This window comes from Colletotrichum fioriniae, assembly GCF_027942845.1.
Source record: "Colletotrichum fioriniae strain IMI 355084 chromosome Unknown scaffold_10, whole genome shotgun sequence".
Classification (NCBI taxonomy): Eukaryota; Fungi; Ascomycota; class Sordariomycetes; order Glomerellales; family Glomerellaceae; genus Colletotrichum; species Colletotrichum fioriniae.
Window position 1 is genome coordinate 1064678 of NW_027076846.1, and position 17590 is coordinate 1082267.

At 53.7% G+C, this 17590-nt stretch overlaps 4 protein-coding genes across 4 annotated transcripts; 2 read left to right on the forward strand and 2 right to left on the reverse strand.

Annotated features, from left to right (window-relative positions):
* Positions 1-1193: 1193 nt before the first annotated feature.
* CEG1 (Dcp1p-Dcp2p decapping enzyme complex alpha subunit) lies at positions 1194-2517 on the reverse strand (the record flags this gene model as incomplete). The annotated part of the gene is made up of 2 exons (XM_053189965.1): positions 1194-2154; positions 2321-2517. The coding sequence occupies 2 exons, from the start codon at positions 2515-2517 to the stop codon at positions 1194-1196; spliced, it is 1158 nt and encodes a 385-aa protein (XP_053052387.1).
* A 590-nt stretch (positions 2518-3107) lies between these two features.
* On the reverse strand, positions 3108-5263 carry ATG20 (Sorting nexin, cytoplasm-to-vacuole targeting pathway/endosomal sorting; the record flags this gene model as incomplete). Its single annotated transcript, XM_053189966.2, has 5 exons — positions 3108-3203; positions 3264-4388; positions 4440-4706; positions 4765-5090; positions 5161-5263. 5 exons carry the CDS (start codon positions 5261-5263, stop codon positions 3108-3110), a joined length of 1917 nt encoding a protein of 638 aa, XP_053052388.1.
* Positions 5264-9170: 3907 nt separating this feature from the next.
* Positions 9171-12887, forward strand: CTR9 (protein required for normal CLN1 and CLN2 G1 cyclin expression; the record flags this gene model as incomplete). The annotated part of the gene is made up of 3 exons (XM_065758299.1): positions 9171-11765; positions 11819-12570; positions 12668-12887. The coding sequence occupies 3 exons, from the start codon at positions 9171-9173 to the stop codon at positions 12885-12887; spliced, it is 3567 nt and encodes a 1188-aa protein (XP_065613054.1).
* A 2783-nt stretch (positions 12888-15670) lies between these two features.
* On the forward strand, positions 15671-17425 carry N0V96_008350 (uncharacterized protein; the record flags this gene model as incomplete). Its single annotated transcript, XM_053189968.2, has 1 exon — positions 15671-17425. The coding sequence occupies one exon, from the start codon at positions 15671-15673 to the stop codon at positions 17423-17425; it is 1755 nt and encodes a 584-aa protein (XP_053052390.2).
* Positions 17426-17590: the final 165 nt, after the last annotated feature.

The window sequence follows — 17590 nt, forward strand, 5'->3', positions numbered from 1 at the left end:
AGGAAATTGACGATTGAAGCAAAGACTGAGGCTGATGTTGAGATGGGAGCTTGTTCCAAGGTTGATGAGTTCAAGGTTGCAGCTTCGAACTTATCTTAATAGGTACTACCTCGAACCATTCCATACCTCCCTTCGCCGCCAAAAAAACGATCGATTTCCACGCGTGGGCTAATGTAAGATTGGGAACGGGAAGTTTTTGGCTTTCTTTTGTGACGTCTTCGAGGTTACGGAAGGCAGTCCAGTGTCCGTGCCTGCTCAGACACTCACTACCTTACCTGGTGCGGGGGGGGTCGCACTTGTTTCCTGAGCTTGATGGTTTGTTGGGGAGAGCTGGAGCTCTTACCTAAGGTAAGGTGCCGAGCACCGGTTTCCCATTCCATTACCTTAGTTGGGGATGGCGAGCATGTCAGCACCTGTCTTGACATTTCCACCTCTACAATTTTTTGTGGTAGCGAGACCCAGCGAGGAGGAATTATCCAGACCTTGGTAGATCTGAATCAAATATGCATCTGGATCAAGGAAAGCGAATGGTAGTAGGCAATGGGGTGCGAAACCTTCCATGTCATCCCTTGCTGGGCTTTTTTGGCTTGTGATTGTGGAACAAGTTATTTCACCACATCTGACTTGGTCAGGTATGGGAAAGGGTGCGAATTAGCATCCCATTATCCTGCAAGAGATCTCAAGAGATTGGCCAATTGGTTTCAATTCGAGAAAAAGGAGTCCATCCTAGCGATATAAATTACTCTTTTTATTTTCAAAGGTACTCGATACACTCTCATGCCCCCAGGAACCAGTATGCCCTCCTCGCTTATCCTATAAGCTGGAAAACGCCCAAACAGTTCATGCTCACATCCTAGCTGGACCTCGATAGAGCAGAGGACCTGATGAGGGTTTTGTGAGAAAAGGGGGCAGTAATCGTAACCTCCGCCCTTTATCTCTTTTTGAACCCCCCCCCCTCCGTATTCTCTGTTTCTTTGCTTGGAGGGTTTTTTTCCTTTTTGCAAAAAAAAGACACAACACCAAGACGCCTTCGTCAATCCTGATCCGCACACATACAGTACTCACACATCATCCATGCCATGCTTTTCTCAACCCCCCATACCGCGCCACCTTTGGAATCCAACCAGGTGTCTCTCATATGCTTCTCCTTCATCCCCCCTTCCTCTTTGCGTAAGAAAACAAATGATGAAAGACTACCGCTTGGCATTCCGCGTCTTCCAATTATCCTTGATCCCCTTGGCCGCCTCCGCAAGATCCTTCTCCGTAACCCGGTCCTCGATACTCTCCATGACGCTCTTGATGGTAGAAATGTGGTTCGCCTCCGACTTGTCGTCGCGGAACCGGATGATCCGCCACCGACCCAGATCGTCCTTGTGACACTCCACGATGCGGTCGTTGAGCGGGTCCCCGAGACCCTTCAGCACCTCCCACTCCTCCTCGGTAATATGTACGTCGTCAAAGAACTGATACCGCCCGTCCCCCATAAAACTCCACAGCTCCGCCCGCGGCACGGCCTCGTAGTCTACAAAGGGGCCCTCGGCCTCCTCGTCCCCTTCCCCCGGCTGCACCGTAGGGAACGTCATCCTCAGCCGGCAGTCGACCGTGTTCTCTTCCGGCGGCTTCCATTTCAAGATATGCGGGTCGGTGCCGTGCTTGTAATCGCTGCTGACGCACGTGAAGATGAGCCCGTCGTTGCCGTGCCTCAGCTTCGGCAAAATCTCGCGAAACATCATCTCGATGCCGTAGCTCAGCTGCATGGCCTTCATCTCCACCAGGAACGGCTGAAAATCCCGCTCCTCCGGGTACTGCTTGAACAAGTCCCGGTAGGGCTTGTAAATGTTCTCGTTGAAGTAGGCGAGCCGCTTGTCGAGCGTCCGCGACATCAAATCCTGCCCGTCCAGCACGAGGCAGTCAAAGACGAGGAACCGCGGCTCCTTTGTCCCCTTGCCCGTGTCGTCCATGACCAGCTCGCCGTCGATGAGCGTGCGCGTGTGGAATTTGGTCAGGTCGTCCTTGCGCGGGAAGTGGAAGCTGCTGTTCTTGATATACCAGTAGTCGTTTTTCCGGTCGATTAGGTAGTGGATCTCCCGGCCCTCGTCTTCCGTGAGGTATAGCAGGTACCGGATGCCGTCTGACTTTTCGCAGACATAGTAACTGTTTTCACGCGCTCGCGGGCGCGCTGGTTGTCAGCCAAAAGAGTTGCGAATCATCATTTCCTCCCAGCCTCCATTTACCAAGCTTCCGGTAGCCAAAGACACACACCAAACGAACTTGTGCAGAGGCGGGAGCCTGGAGGGACGGCGCGACGAGAAACACTCACTCTTTATTCCGCAACTCATCGACGTGTTTCCGCGCGAAGCTGACGGGTTGCGCGCCGGGGAAGCTGGTCTGGTTGCGATGCAAGAGATTGGCGACCTCGCGGCGCAGGTCGAACAGCAGTTGACCGTCGGCCTTGATGCCCGGTTCTGCGATCGAGGCAATCGGGCCCTCGGGAGGCGGACCCTGTACGCCATCCATGGTTGTGGATGGACCTTTTTTCTGGTGTTGCGCAAAAGGGGGAGAGAAGGAAGTACAAGTCGGGTTCGGTCCTCCGTTGGTCTAGGTACCTTAGCCTCGCGACACCAAAGTCTCGGAGCTTTATCGGCCTCTTATCGATAAAGCGCAGAGATAAGACCATGCATCAACGCCGCCACCGCGATTGCTCAAAATTCACATCATTAATTCTTTACAGGACTCGAGGTCACTACCTGAAGTGGATGCCCTTGACGGCCTCACCGACAAGGCGTGGAAGATCTAGCGGCTCGGTGAGGCCAAATCTCTGGCACATAAGGCCAACGACCGCCAAGTAAAGCCAAATACTGGAAAACGTCACGCATTTTGAGTAAAGCACTTTGAACTGAGTTGATTAATTGCCTTTGACTATCCCATGACTTTTACGAATGTCGAATCCCTCGTAAACGCCAAATGAGTCTTGCTTGTCCCACGTCAGCCACCCGTTAGACTCAACGCCTCATCAAATTATTGGAAACAGCTCGAGGCCTCTAAGCCCTGTCTGTTTTGATATCATTGCGCGAATTCCCTTTCTACCTAATGAACCAATCATACCCTCAACTTTCGTCAATCTTGGCGACCTCGGCTTTGGCATCCTCCCAGGTCTCTTTGTTCTTCTTGGCCCACTCAATTTGGCTCTTGGCATAAGCCAGCTGTGACAAATCGGGTCAGCACGTAATCGTTCCTAGTACATTACTGATCAATCAACTTACCATGTAACGACGAAGGTCCTCTTCCTTCTCTCCTTGAAACCTTTTCAAATCCTTCAAAATGCTTGCGCTGGCCTCCTTCACATCATGCTCAGAAACCACCTTGGCTTGCTCAAGCTGTTCGATGCTCTCCCTCGTCTTTCCAATCATGTCACGACGAGTTCTCTCGGGGTCGACATCAGCTACACCTTGAATAGCGTGACGAATCGGTCCGAAAATCTTGTTCGTGATTGAGTTGCTGCTCGCGGCCTTCTTATGGCCTGGAGTCGAGTTGCTTCTCTGTGGAACACCCTGGGTCGCGGTCGGGACCGGCTCGCCGTGGGTAGGAGGGAAATCGGAGTCGATGGAAGCTGTGTCTTCGGCGCTGCCCTCGCGCTGATGGTGTGATGTGTTCGCCTCTCTAAGGCTCGTAGACCGCTTCGGCGCAGGCGCAATTTGCTGGCTGCTGCTGAGATACTGCTCGATACGCTTGGCTTCCTGCTCACTGCGCTCCAGTTGGTCCAGCAGCGCAATCTTCTTGCTGAGTTCGTCGCTGGTCTGCTCCTGCTGTACCCGCTTGAGCACCCTGTATTTCAGCACGCTGCGAACAACCCCTGCGAACTGCGCATTCTCTCGCATAGGCTCTGCGAAACTGGCACCGAGAGACCCAGAAAGCTCCTCGGTAGCGATGTAGGAGGAGTCGGCCGCCTGTCCCACTCTCTCAAGGGCAGGGCCCAGAGAGGGTGCCTGTTCTGACAACGCGAACGCATTAAACTTGGAGCCCAGTTCGCAAAGATCGGCTGCCAGCGCAGACAGGTGGCTCAAGGTCCGACGGTTGACCTTCTCCATAGATCCCGATAACAACTGCTCCAGTTCCTTGATCGATGCCTCATATGTGATGAAGTAGGGGTCAAGTTCTTGCTCGCTCAGGGTGTGGCTGTCGGGAGGAAATCGGCCAAACACATGGGACCCAGTTCCAGCGATCGCGCCGGGATCGACACCAGGGCCTCCCGTTGTCTTGAGCTTAGCGGAAGTTGATGGTACGGGCAGGAAGTTGTGAGCCGGTGTAGGGTTCGCAGGGTCCAAAGGAGGCGCCTTCAGGACTGACTTGGGCACTGAGGCGACTGGGTGGGAGTGAAGGACCTCACTCTGCGATGAATTAGCTTCGTGGTCACTATGGAGAAGATTTTGGTAACTTACCCAGCTAGCATTGGGGTCCAGGAATCTCCACCAAACACCGTCTGTTCGGACCTCCTCCATGCGGCGGCATCGATTCAAGAACACGGCAAGCATGCGCTTGCGCAGGTCGATAATCTGCTGATCTTGCTTTGCGCTTGTAGGGTTCGCAGCGTAGTCTGCCATGGTATGCTTCTCGGGGATGGGGGGTATAATCAAGGTAGGGTGCAGCCGGGTCAATGCCTCGCGCAAAGACGCGAATTCCGAGTATCGTCGGCGCACTTCGAGGTTCTATGACACAGTCAGTACCCCAACTATTAAGGGAGAGATCCTTCGCACAGCCACATACGCCTGTCCGGATGGTGTAGACAATGTATTTTCCACCGCTCTCCGCGCTCTTTCCTGCATCAGTAATGAGGATAGTCATGCTCGGATTCTCCCAGAGGATCTGTTCGACACGGCTTTCGTAGCCGCCGGGCTTGGGACGCGGGACAAGATCGCCTCTGTCTCTAGCAATCGGCTCATTGTCGCTGCTCTCAGCTTCGCTGTCTGGGAGGGTATGGGAGCGATTCTGAGGAGCCTCATCGCTTGTGGTCGACGGGGTCTGAGGGATGTCGAATCGCTGGTCTAGAGTCTCCCAGTCGGCATCAGTACTGTCTGAAGAATCATCCAGATCTATGGTTTCCATCATTTTCTGAAATCTTCAAAACGACGAGGGTTGAGCTGGGGTAGGATCGCAACATACACTCACGGGTAGTAGGAGAGGCTGGGTTGGCAGAAGAGGAAGTCAGGCTGTCTCTCCGGTCAAAGCCCTCAGCATAGGGATTATTATCTTCATCGTTCCACATCGTTTCGGTGTCGGATTGGAAGGAATAGCAAACAAAGCTATAGGTCGGTATTCAATCGTCCAGAAGGGTTTGCAGTGTCAAACAGGATGCGCAATCAGGGGATGCGCAGCTGAGCCGGGAGCTGCGGGGGAGGGGGAGGGGTGGGAATGATGGAAGGCACTTGTCTGTCGGCATGCGACAAGCATGCGGTTGATGATCGCTACGTCCGGTTAATGTTGAAAGCTGTCCCAAAAAAGTGAAAGGCTTGAGGCTGACGGAATAATGGTCGGGTTGAAAGAGAGTTATGATACGGACAAGCAGACTTGTCGGGCGGCAGCGTGGGGAGAGGTGATCGGGGCTGCGCGAGGTTGGACTAAGGTAAGCTCCAGGGTGCAGCAAGTGCCTTTCCGGCCGGAGTAGCAGGCAATGACGAAGCCACCTCCCCCGGGGGCCCTGCTCCTGTTGCTTGTTGCTTTGGTCGTACGCACCCGGACAAGGTATCTCACCTCCATTGCGCACGGGCCAAAGTGACACAAATACCTGTCTTACCAAGTTACCCCTGCTTTACCGCAGTAGGCATCCCCGCTGGGCTTCTCGGTGCTTTCCAACTCATGCACATCTCGGCATATCTTATGAACCACAGCTGCACAAATTTCTAAATTCCATTGGGTATGGATGAACTGCCTGTCTGCATTGCTCTACATCCTTGCAGCACATCTGACTGAACCCTTATACGGAGTACCTGACCCCTATACCTATCTTAACCGGTTCAGACAAGCTTTGGTGAGGCAAGTGTCCAAATGCATATGCTATTCCACCTATCTTGTCGAGACCAAAACTTCAACCCTTAGACAGTTACTGGGTCGCTGTCTGAAGTTCACGATACTTTGTAAGGTCCGAACCTTGTTCCATACTCAGACTAGGGAAAATCATTTGCGTGGATCATTCGTTTCTCGTCGCCACCCGTTCGTGATGAAGACTCAGGCGTCAGGTCTGTCACCGCAGCCTAGTAAGCTCTTCTTGACGGCTTCCTTCGCAGCTGCTCAGGAGCATACTTGCCGCCGCCCTGGTGGATCGGTCTCGGAGGAGACGGTGGCGGCGAGTAGTCGCTCAGCGAGTCACTGGTCCTCGTGACATCAGATCCAGACGCATCGAATCTCACTATCAGTCAGCATTCACTCGCCAATCCTTTAGCGAGTCAATTCGTGCGGCTCACCGAAGTTCTTCAGTTCTACTCGAGAATCCCCGCGAGTGCTGATTGGGACCTGAGCTCTGGTCATGTTTCTTCTCTATTGTTTTGACTGGGCTGCTTTGAGGATGCGGCACTGGCTTCTTCATCGCCTCAGCAGAATGCATGGCCGTATCTGAGACGTCCGGATGATCACTTTTAATCTCGCGGGCTAGGTTCTTCTTGGGACTGCTTTTGTCGACAGATTTCCCCTGCTGCTCTCTATCAAATGTATCAGCTTGCGGTTCTAGTCCAAGACTGAAGAAGTACTTTACTCCTTGCTCTTACTCGAGCTGGCTTCTGTAGCCATTGGCGAAGTAAATGTACGTCTAGACTCGAAGTCCACATGAACGCTAGCCAGGTCAGTAGATATCGAGAGTTGAGGTTGAGATGCCTCTTACCCATCTTCTTTGGCCGAGAGCTTCTGATCCTCCTTCATGTTGCCTAATCTGGCTCCTGCAGCGGGTTTGTTTCCATTCTTTAAGGCACTGTGTCTTGTGAGCTTTATGTTCATGACTGCAGTCGAGATATCATACCTCTTGAGGGGTTTGGCGATAGGACGACTATGATGGGTTCCAGCAGTCTCAGTGTCTTCGCAGGTCGGTATGGAAGTCGGATGTGTCTTTGTAGTATCACGCTCAGTCTGGACTTGCTTCTTGGCTGGAGACTCGGTGGTGGCGGCCTTTCCCCGCGATTCATATTGAACTTCGTGACCCAAGTTGGCTGGGGCAGACGAAGCATCCTGCATAGTTGCAGGAGTGACGTAGTCGTCACTCTGGACAGTGGCAACCGCGGGAGACACCTCAACCGGTCTCATCGCGTCTGCTCCATGCATTGCACCCCTCTTGATCTGCACTTCATGTGAAGGTGGCGTAGCAATGGATGTTGCTGATGTCCGCGAATGGCGGCTGCTGCGTATGGATGGCGCTTGGGTTGAGTCCGAGTCGGAGCTGGCAATGGTTGACGCTCTACCGACTGGGTTATTGAACAGGCTGAAGAGCCTTCGCGCTAGTGATGGTCTTCTTCTCGGGGGCTGTTGAGGGCGCTGCTGAGTTTGCTGAAGGCCGGGCACCTGGTTCCATGGATGATTAGCGTGTTGCTGGGCTTGAGGATAAGGCTGCGGTTGCTGTTGGTACTGGGCGTTGATCGGGGACGCCGGGACTGCAGAGGGCCCTTGAGAGTGTGTAAAAGCTTGCGCTCGCATCGGATGGTACTGGTTCGCCTGATAAGCCATCGGATATGGGTAGATCGGTTGAGGTGGTCGGATTGGCAACGGCGTCGGCATTGGCATTGGGAGGGGAACCGGGACCGGCAGAGGAGGAGGTGGAGGAATATGAAGAATTGTCGGATGAGCGATCATTAGTTGAGGAGGCTGCTGCGTGCCTGTTAGTCCCTCATGTCTGAAGAAGAAGCGCGAGTGTTGTGAGGCGATAGAGGCCGCTTGGCTTCTGGGTCTCGGTCGTCTCTTGGGCCGGACAAGGATGAGGTCACCATCAACCCAGTTGTCCTGCTTCTTTTTCGATCGTAGAAAGAAAAGCAGACCAAGAAAGAGAGATAGAAATACCACAACAATGGTAACAAGAATCCCAGCCTGCTGTGCTTCACTAAGGCATCCCCATCCAGAACATTGGACTTGAGATCCTGGCGGCACCGGAGATACCGGGGGCAACGGACCACTTGGTTCTTCAACCTGTCGTCCTGTCAGATTTCTGGTGATCCCATTGTGGACAGAATCCTCCAAAATGCCATCCCTGTCTTTCCCAGCTTTGGGAATGGCCGGCATGGTTCAGCTCTGTGAAGGATAAAAGCTGTTCGGATGGTCGCAATTGCAGTCGAGTGATGGCTAGGCACCTCTTTCAATTAGAAGAATCGAGAAGAAAATATGAGAATCGATCGATCGTAATTCGCGAGAAAGTAAAATCACAAGTGGAAGGTGGTGTAAAAGAAACAAGTTTAAGTGTGGTAGGCTAAGAAGTTGACAGTGAAGCAGCACCTGCCTCTGTCGGTCGATCAGGGCAACCTCACTTACTCCTTCCCTCACTGGCTTGTTGGATGGATCAAAGTCCCAGTTCATTTCTGCATTCGAGAAGCATTATTCCAAGCTCAATCTTCTGGCAAATGACAAATTGTAGGACCACGAGTTTTCCGCATCTTGTCTGAACGTATTAATGGATTGAAAACTCGTTCCTATATTCCAGTCATCAATATACGAATCTTATTTACCTGTGCAATGGTAGTATCATCAAGTGAAGAAAACAGGCACCCTTAACACGTTAAAATATATAATTGCAATAAATCATTCTGACTTGGAAAGCTTGGCTATTCTTGTAGAATAATTACCTCGCGGCAAGTCGAGAGAAGACGAAAGAGCGTGTAAGTGAGCAGATAAGTATCCAGTACATATAATTTTGCTCTGTATTCGCCTGCAACGACTGTACCCAGGACGTATGATGGAAGATTGACCAATCAAATTTTGATCAGCGTTGGACAACAGCTGCGCTGCAAGAGTACTTCCCCCTAGTGCCTTTTATGGACCCATGTGCAAGGCCAACTGAGCAGGCGTGGCAGGCAAGTGCTACGCGACGAATCGATCTTTCTCAGCCTCATCCCAGCTTCCCCCGAATTTCTAGATTGCCTCACTTTTCATCCACATCAACACCAAACTTATCCGAGGCATGTCATAGCCTCCCATCCGCCAAAATGTCAGCCCTCAAGAACGGCGCGATGAATGGCACCAATGGCGCAGCCAGCGCGCCAGTCAGCAAGCGGTTCTCTGACATCCCAGCTGCCATCGACGTCCCGGTTCAAGGCGAAGCCGAAGACGAAGCTGTCGAAATCGATCTCCTCGAGCTTTTCGATGATCCCACCGAACTTTGCACCCTTTTCGAAAACGAACGCGCCGCTCGAACCTATTGGATGACCGTTGCATTGGCCTACGCCAAGCAGAAGAAGATTGACCATGCTATCGAGATGCTGGTTCGAGGTGGAAACGCGATGCGCGACAACAACCCCAGAGAAAAGCTAAGCATGATTGGATGCCTCTGCTGGATGTATCTGTGGAAGAGTCGCGAAGCGCCGAGAGTGCCGCCCGATGGCGAGTTGGCCTCCGAAGCCAAGACGAAAGAATATTACCTGCAACTAGCGACCTCTACGCTAAACGATGCGTCGCGCATCAACCCAGCGTACCCTCCTCTGTTCCTGGCTCGTGGAGTTCTGCAGCTGCTTAGAGCGTCTCTGCAGACTCCTAAGGCGACAGGCCATGGGCAGGTGGACTCTGAAAAGGCGGACTTGTTGCGATCAGCACTCAAGGCTTTCGAAGACGCCATCCGAGTGTCGCAAGGGAAGAACATGCTCGCGGTGATGGGCAAGGCGCGAACTTTCTTCTCACTCGGAAAGTACCCGGAGTCCCTGGCAAGCTACCAAGAGGTTCTACAGAAGATGCCCAACTTCGTCGACCCCGATCCGAGGATAGGCATTGGCTGCTGTTTCTGGCAGCTGGGCTTCAAGGACGATGCTAAACTTGCTTGGGAGCGATGCATCGAAATCAACCCCGAGCACAAGGTGGGAAATATTCTTCTTGGTCTCTACCATCTTGACGCTAGCAGCCGCATCCCCACGAACAGCCCCGAGTTCCTGCACCTATACAAGAAAGCAATGACCGAGTACACCCAGAAGTCTTTCAAACTCGACAAGAACATGCCGCTGACATGCGCAACCTTTGCCGGCTACTTCCTGTCGCGCAAACAGCTCGGCACGGTAGACTCGCTCGCACACAAGGCCATTCAGTACACCGACGTTAATGCGATCGCAAGTGACGGCTGGTATCTCTTGGCAAGAAAGGAGCATTACACTGGTGACCCCGAACGCGCCAGTGACTTTTACCGCCGAGCTGACGATGCGCGTGGCGGTGCCGAGCGTGGCTACATGCCTGCGAAATTCGGTGCTGCCCAGCTCGCAGTGCTCCGAGGCGACCTCGGTGAGGCGAAGCTGCGGTTGGAGAAGATGATTCAGCAGTCCAAGAACCACGAAGCTATGATCTTGCTGGGCACTTTGTACGCGGAAGAAGTCTTCGCGAACGAAGACGCGGATGGCAAGGAGGACAAGTCGGCCGAAATGAAGAAGGCGATTTCGCTTCTAGAGGGTGTGCGAGGTGCTTGGAAGGATAGCAAGAAGGGAATGTCCCCAGACGCTGCGGTTTTGTTGAATCTGGCCCGTCTGTACGAGCATGAGTTCCCTGAGAGGGCCCAGCAGTGTCTTCTTCAAGTCGAGGCGCTGGAACTCGACCAAATTCCGGAGGAAGAACGTCCGACTGGAATTGAAGACGAAGCCGAGAACCGCGCAGCTCTTCGCAAGTTTCTCCCCCCGCAGCTTCTCAACAACATCGGTTGCTTTTACTCGCAGTCTGAGAAGCACGAGCAGGCCAGCGAAATGTTTGAGGCGGCCCTGGGTGCTTGCATGAAGATTGGCGAGAAGGATCAAGAGATCGACACGGATGCTTTGGTCACTACGATCAGCTTCAACCTTGGCCGAAGCTACGAGTCACAAAGTATCTACGACAAAGCCACTGAGGTTTACGAAGGTTTGCTGAAACGCCACGACGACTATACCGATGCCAGGACCAGACTTGCGTACATCAAGCTTCGTAGGAACCCCAACAAGGAGGGACCTGACGCTGTTGCCAAGCTGTACCAAGAAAACCCTCAGGACCTCGAGGTCCGAGCCTTGTACGGCTGGTATATGGGCAAGGTACACTCCAGAAAGCGCCCACACAACATCAACGAGGACCATGAATTCCGTCATTACAAGCACACGCTGCAGAACTACGACAAGCATGATCGCTATGCTTTGGTTGGCATGGGCAATTTGTACTTGATCCAAGCTCGCGAGATGCGACGTGAAAGCGACAGTGACAAGGCCAAGAGGAGCGCCACATACAGCAAAGCGGTTGAGTTTTTCGAAAAGGCCCTTTCTCTGGACCCCAAGAATGCGTACGCAGCACAGGGCATTGCCATCGCGTTGGTCGAAGACAAGAAGGATTACAAGACGGCCCTGGGTATTTTCGTCAAGATTCGGGACACTATCAAGGATGCACATGTCTACGTCAACCTGGGTCACATCTATGCCGAGCTCAGGCAGTACTCCAAGGCCATCGAGAATTACGAGGTTGCTTTGTCCAAAGAGGGCAAGGGTAACGATCCGGTCATTCTCGCCTGTCTAGGTCGTACTTGGCTCAACAAGGGCCGATCCGAGAAACTCCTGGACGCGTACCATGAGGCGCTCAAGTACGCACAAAAGGTAAATGACCATCTCCAGGCAATCGTATCAGCAGCTTCTAACATGATTTGTAGGCACTCGAGGCAGCACCGGAACAGGTTCACTACAAGTTCAATGTGGCCTTTGTTCAGATCCAAATGGCAACTACCGTTTATGCTCTCAACGAGAACCAGCGGACATTGGCGCAACTTCAGGAGGCTGCAACTGGGCTGGAATCCGCAATTTCTGCTCTCGACGAGATCGCAAGCCATCCACAGACTCCTTACCCAAAACACGACGTCGAGCAGCGTGCCAACATGGCCCGCAACACTCAACGCAAGCAGCTGGAGAGAGCCATCGCCAGCCAGAAGGAGTACGAGGAAAAGAATAAGGAGAAGTTGCAAGCCGCTCTCGAGCAGCGTCAAGCCGAGCTTCGGAAACGAGAGGAGGAACGACAACAGGCTCTCGACAAGCAACGCGAGAGACAGGAGAAGATCAGAAGGGAGAGAGAAGAAATCGCGGCAAGGGACAGAGAGATTGCAGAGCGTCGTGCCGAGGAGGAGAAGGCCCGGCAGGAGGCCGAAATGACGACCGACAGCGAGACTGGCGACAAGGTCAAGAGAAAGAAGAAGGTGGCGCCCAGGGGCGATGGCGAAAGCCGCCCTAAGAGAGGATCACGCAAGAAGAAGGCCACCGAGACGGACGGCGAAGACTCTGGCGAGGAACGGCCAACAAAGAAGAAGCGCCGCCTTACAAAGAAGGAGTCTACGGTGAACAGCAAGTACAAGTCTGCGGAGATTATTGTTGACAGCGATGACGATGATGAGGACGAGGATCCCTTGGGATCGTGCAGAGAGGGCACTCGAAAAGGCCAGCTCTCCTCTGTCTGACGCTGAAGAAAAGGGTGGCGATGACGAGGACAAGATGGAGGTTGACAACAACAGAGACGCCGATGAGGAGGACGAGGAGGACGGCGGAATCAGCAGGCGGCAGCAAAGCTCACGGTCTAGGCGGGGCAGGGTCATTGAGAGCGACGAGGATGAAGACGAGGATGACGCCCCAAAGAAGAATGGAGTGGGCGCAGACTCTGATGATGAGGCTGACAAGACACAGCCCGCTGCAGACACCAGCATGGCAGATGCTGATGATGACGATGAGGAGTAGAGAGAGCTCGGAATTGCCCGAAGTGGTTGCCCATTTATTTTGAGGCGACAGTAGGGTATTCTAAGAGTGTTCATTCGCCTGGGAACCGGGGATCTCCAAAAGCGACTTGCGTCTATTCTGGCGGTTTGTAGTATTAAGTATGATAGGATAGGGAATTACACAAAAATGGCACATGACTTGAAACTTATCCGGAACTCTAAAGCTGCAAATTTGCCCACTTCGGCGAACAGTCGGCCGAACCTAGAGTGTGCAGATGGAGAGAGTCGGCGTTTCCTATCTGTCTTTCCTGTCTGAGCATATCCGGACGTCGACCAGGGTTTTCGATAGGGTGCCTCGATATCCGACTGAATCATCGGCCCTACAACGTATTCACACGTGTATCCGTACGAAGCTAAGGTAAGTAGGGTAGGGTACCCTGCGTGGGTGTATGGGGGGAACTGAACTTGAACTTAATCCCAGAAATTCCCATTCGACTGCGAGAAAACTGAGCTTGAGCTGCCCCACGGTCCGGGTCTCTGAAGTCGAGAGGTCGGGTGGTTGGGTTGCCTTCACATAAAACTTGCCTTTGTCAAGTAATAAGTTAGGTTGCGAGGGAAGGTCGAAGTCGGAGAAACGTAAGGGGTCTGCGGCAAGATAAGGTGCGGAGTCGCAAGGAACGCACGCGGCACTGCCGTCCTGCCGCCTTAGGCGGCTTATCCGGGCTGCGGTCTCTATACGTGATACAGCGTCTCGTAGATATAAAGTTGGGCAAAGTTCAGGACGAAGGTTCATATTCCCGCCTGGCGTCGTCGATAAGTGACAACAAGCTTTCAAGGAGGTTGGTCAGTGTTACCTTGCCACGCCGTATATCTCTCTGTCCTGGAGTGGATTGATGTTATTTCCCGAACGAGTATAAGGTAACGACCTCCCACCGGAATGATCGTCTCAACAAGTTGATCGGATAAAGCTGGTGAAGGAGAAGAAGAATGAGAAGAAGAGATTCGACTGAAGCGGTTGAACTTCGGGGCGGGGAGAGGCAGGGTTCGGACTTGTTTGCGACTAAGGTAGGAAAGGTAAGGCAGAAAGGCCGAGTCGTACCGAGAAGAAGGGGATAGGCCAGGAGGGAGAATTATTAGCAAGTCGTGGTTTGACGCATGTCGTCGGAGCTGTCGTCGGAGAATCTCCCGTGACGGTAGATCAGACGGAGGTGTGGCAGGCGGTAGGCAAAAAGCGGATAATGCATCCGCGAATAGAGAGAGGTCGTGTGCGACCGCGTGTGTGTAGAAGAGTCGTGGTTGAAGGAACAGCTTGGTCCTCCTTACTCTCTCTTGTTTTGCGCGGGAAGTTGGAACTCACAACCCCTCCTTGCATTTCCAGACATCGTCCATCTGGAGGCTTGGCATTCTGGGAGAACGGCACAGCAGCGACCACGAGCAATTGAGCATGGCAGGAGGTACTGGGTAGGGAGTAAATTGACACCACTTGGCTGAGAGTGGCAATGTTAAGCACTCTTTCTCGGCTCAAAGTTCGCCCAAGCTGCGTGGCCATCCTTGGGATCATCTCACGGTGTAAGTGTGCGCAAGTTTTACGTACCTTGAGGCAAGGTAGCTAGCTAGCTTGTCTGGGTTGGTTGGTTGGTTGGTTGGGTGGTTTTCGTTGGACGGATAAGTTGTAATAGGTTTGTAAACAGGATGGTAAGCTTAGTTAGACAGAAAACTCACAAGAGGCACATGGCACATGAACATCCGTCACAAAAAGAAGGTCCAAGACTCTCCAATACTCCAATAACTCTCCAAATAAAGAAGGGGTCGGCAGTGCCCCGATCTACGATTTTAGCGAGAGTTTTGCCGTCCGCCTATCTTACCCGCTAACCCAACCCGCGCCCCTGGGTTGGGCGTGGAGTTCGCTCTTTTTCTTCGCCTGTATTATTCGCAGACACATATACACACACGCAGCACCATGCACCACCTACTTTCCCACACACCACACCACACCACACCACACCAGAACTCGACAACCCCAAAGACTAACGGATACCTCGCCGCGGGGCACACACATGGACCATGGTTCCAAGAACAATCCGCACGGCGCGGGGGGAGCCAATGGTATTTCTCCCAGACTTTACAGCGAGAATTGAGCTCCCTCCAGGCCAAGTCATTGGTCGGCTCAGCGCGCACCACCACCCACACACCATGAGCCGTCGAACGCGCACCTTAGCAAACACAGCTAATTAGCATGATTAGGTGGCCGCCCACCCGCGCGGGCAGCAAGTAAACTCGGGACTGACTCCAAGGAGGACCAAGGGCCACCACCCGCATGCGGCGCTTGCATGCACCGGCCTGTCATCGAGAGGGACGATCTTCCGCACCGTGGCCCACACACGCACGACGTTTCGTGTCCCGCCTCGGTTATTGCCAGTGTCTTTCGACCACCTTTTTCTGACTTGGATCCAACTTGAGAGCCAGAGCGAGACCAAAGAGAGAGAGAGACCGAGAGAGGGGGCGGGGAAAGACAATGGCGCCCCCGTGCTTAGGTCGACTGTGGCCCGGTTTGTGAGGATGGAGGTATGTATATAAGTCAGAGCGAGGAGCTTCCAGGTGCGCAACCCTTTTTTGAGCTCGCAAGCTAGTTCTTGTGTGTTGCTCTGTCTGCCCTGCGCTCCTCTACTCTGTACTGAGCATATCTACTGTCCCACTTCCCTCTCCCTTCTTTTCCCCCCTCCTCTCTCTCTCTCTTTTACACCCAATTGCAATCTCTCTCTAGGTAGACTGACTTTCAACAGCTCTGTCAGACTGGTTTTCGGTATGGGTTCGATAACTTTGAACAACGCCAGCAGAGCCTGGTGGAAGGATGCCGTCATCTATCAGATCTACCCCGCCAGCTTCAAGGACGGCAACGGAGATGGCCTCGGTGACGTCCAGGGCATGATTGACAAGGTCGATTACCTCAAGGACCTGGGCACTGACATCGTCTGGGTCTCGCCCATGTACGCTAGCCCTCAGGTCGATATGGGCTACGATATTTCCGATTACCAGGACGTCCACCGTCCCTACGGCACCGTCCGCGACATGGAGGTCCTCATCGAGGAATGCCACAAGCGCGGCATGAAGCTCATCCTCGACCTCGTCGTCAACCACACCTCGGACCAGCACAAGTGGTTCCAGGAGTCGAGATCCTCAAAAACGAACCCCAAGCGGAACTGGTACATCTGGAAGCCACCCCGTTACGCCGAGGACGGCACCCGCCTGCCTCCCACCAATTGGCGAAGCCACTTCAGCGGTAGCACATGGGAGTGGGACGAGCCCACGGGCGAGTATTACCTCCACCTCTTCGCCAAAGAGCAGCCCGACCTCAACTGGGAGAACGAGGAGACGCGCGAGGCCATTTACGAGAACGCCATGCGCTTCTGGCTCGACAAGGGCGTCGACGGCTTCCGCATCGACACGGTCAATATGTACAGCAAGGGCGTCGACTTCCGCGACGCCCCCATTATGAACAAGAACGCCTACGAGCAGCCTGCCTACATGATTTACTGCAACGGCCCGCGGATACACGAGTTCCTGCGCGAGATGAACGCAAAAGTCCTCAACCACTACGACACCGTCACCGTCGGCGAGCTCCCCCACACCCCGGACCCGAAACACGTCCTCAAGTTCATCAGCGCCGCCGACCGCCAGCTCGATATGGTCTTCCAGTTCGACATTGTCGACCTCGGCCAGGGCGTCGGCTACAAGTACCAGGCGCAGAAGTGGACCTTGCCGGAGCTGAAGCGCATCGTGGCGAAGTGGCAGCAGTTCATCGAGGGCACCGACGGCTGGACGACGGCCTTTTGCGAGAACCACGACCAGGGCAGGTCCGTCTCGCGCTGGGGCAGCGACAAGCCCGAGTGGCGCGAGACGTCGGCCAAGATGCTAGCGCTCATGATGTGCTCGCAGACGGGCACGCTCTTCGTCTACCAGGGCCAGGAGATCGGCATGACCAACGTCTCGCGCAGCTGGGGCATCGAGGACTACAAGGATATCGAGGCCCTCAACTACTACGACGACATTAAAAAGGAGTTTGGCGAGGGCAGCGACATGCTCAAGTACGTCATGGACGGCATCAACCTGCTCGGCCGCGACAACGCGCGCATCCCGATGCAGTGGGACGACAAGCCGTACGCCGGCTTCACGGACAACAAGGACGGCGCGTGGATGCGCGTCCACGACGAGTACCGGTCCATCAACGTTGCCAAGCAAGAAAAAGAACCGGGCTCGGTGCTGAACTTCTGGCGCGAGATGCTGAGGCTGCGCAAGGATGAGGGCGAGCTGCTGACGCACGGCGCGTTTGAGCTGTTTGATGTGGAGAACAAGGAGACGTTTGTGTATAAGAAGTCGCGTGGGGGCCGGAGCGCCGTCGTGGTGTTGAACTTCACGGGTGAGGAGCAGGCGGTTGAGGTTCCCGGCGACGGCGCCAAGATTCGGGTCGGAAACTACGACGACGTCAAGGGGAGAGTTGCGTCTGAGGGCGGCAAGACGGTTTTGAGGCCATGGGAGGGACGTTTGTATCTGCAGGGTTGAAGCTGTGTAAGCATGTGGTTCTTGGATATACCTCTTGGTTTATAGGGTAAAATGGTATGGTGGATAAGATCTAGTGCAGAATTGCGGGTTGCGCTATTTTGATTGATGGCCTATAGAGAGACGATCGGCCCACTATGGCTAGAAATTTTGGGATTTTTGTTGTTG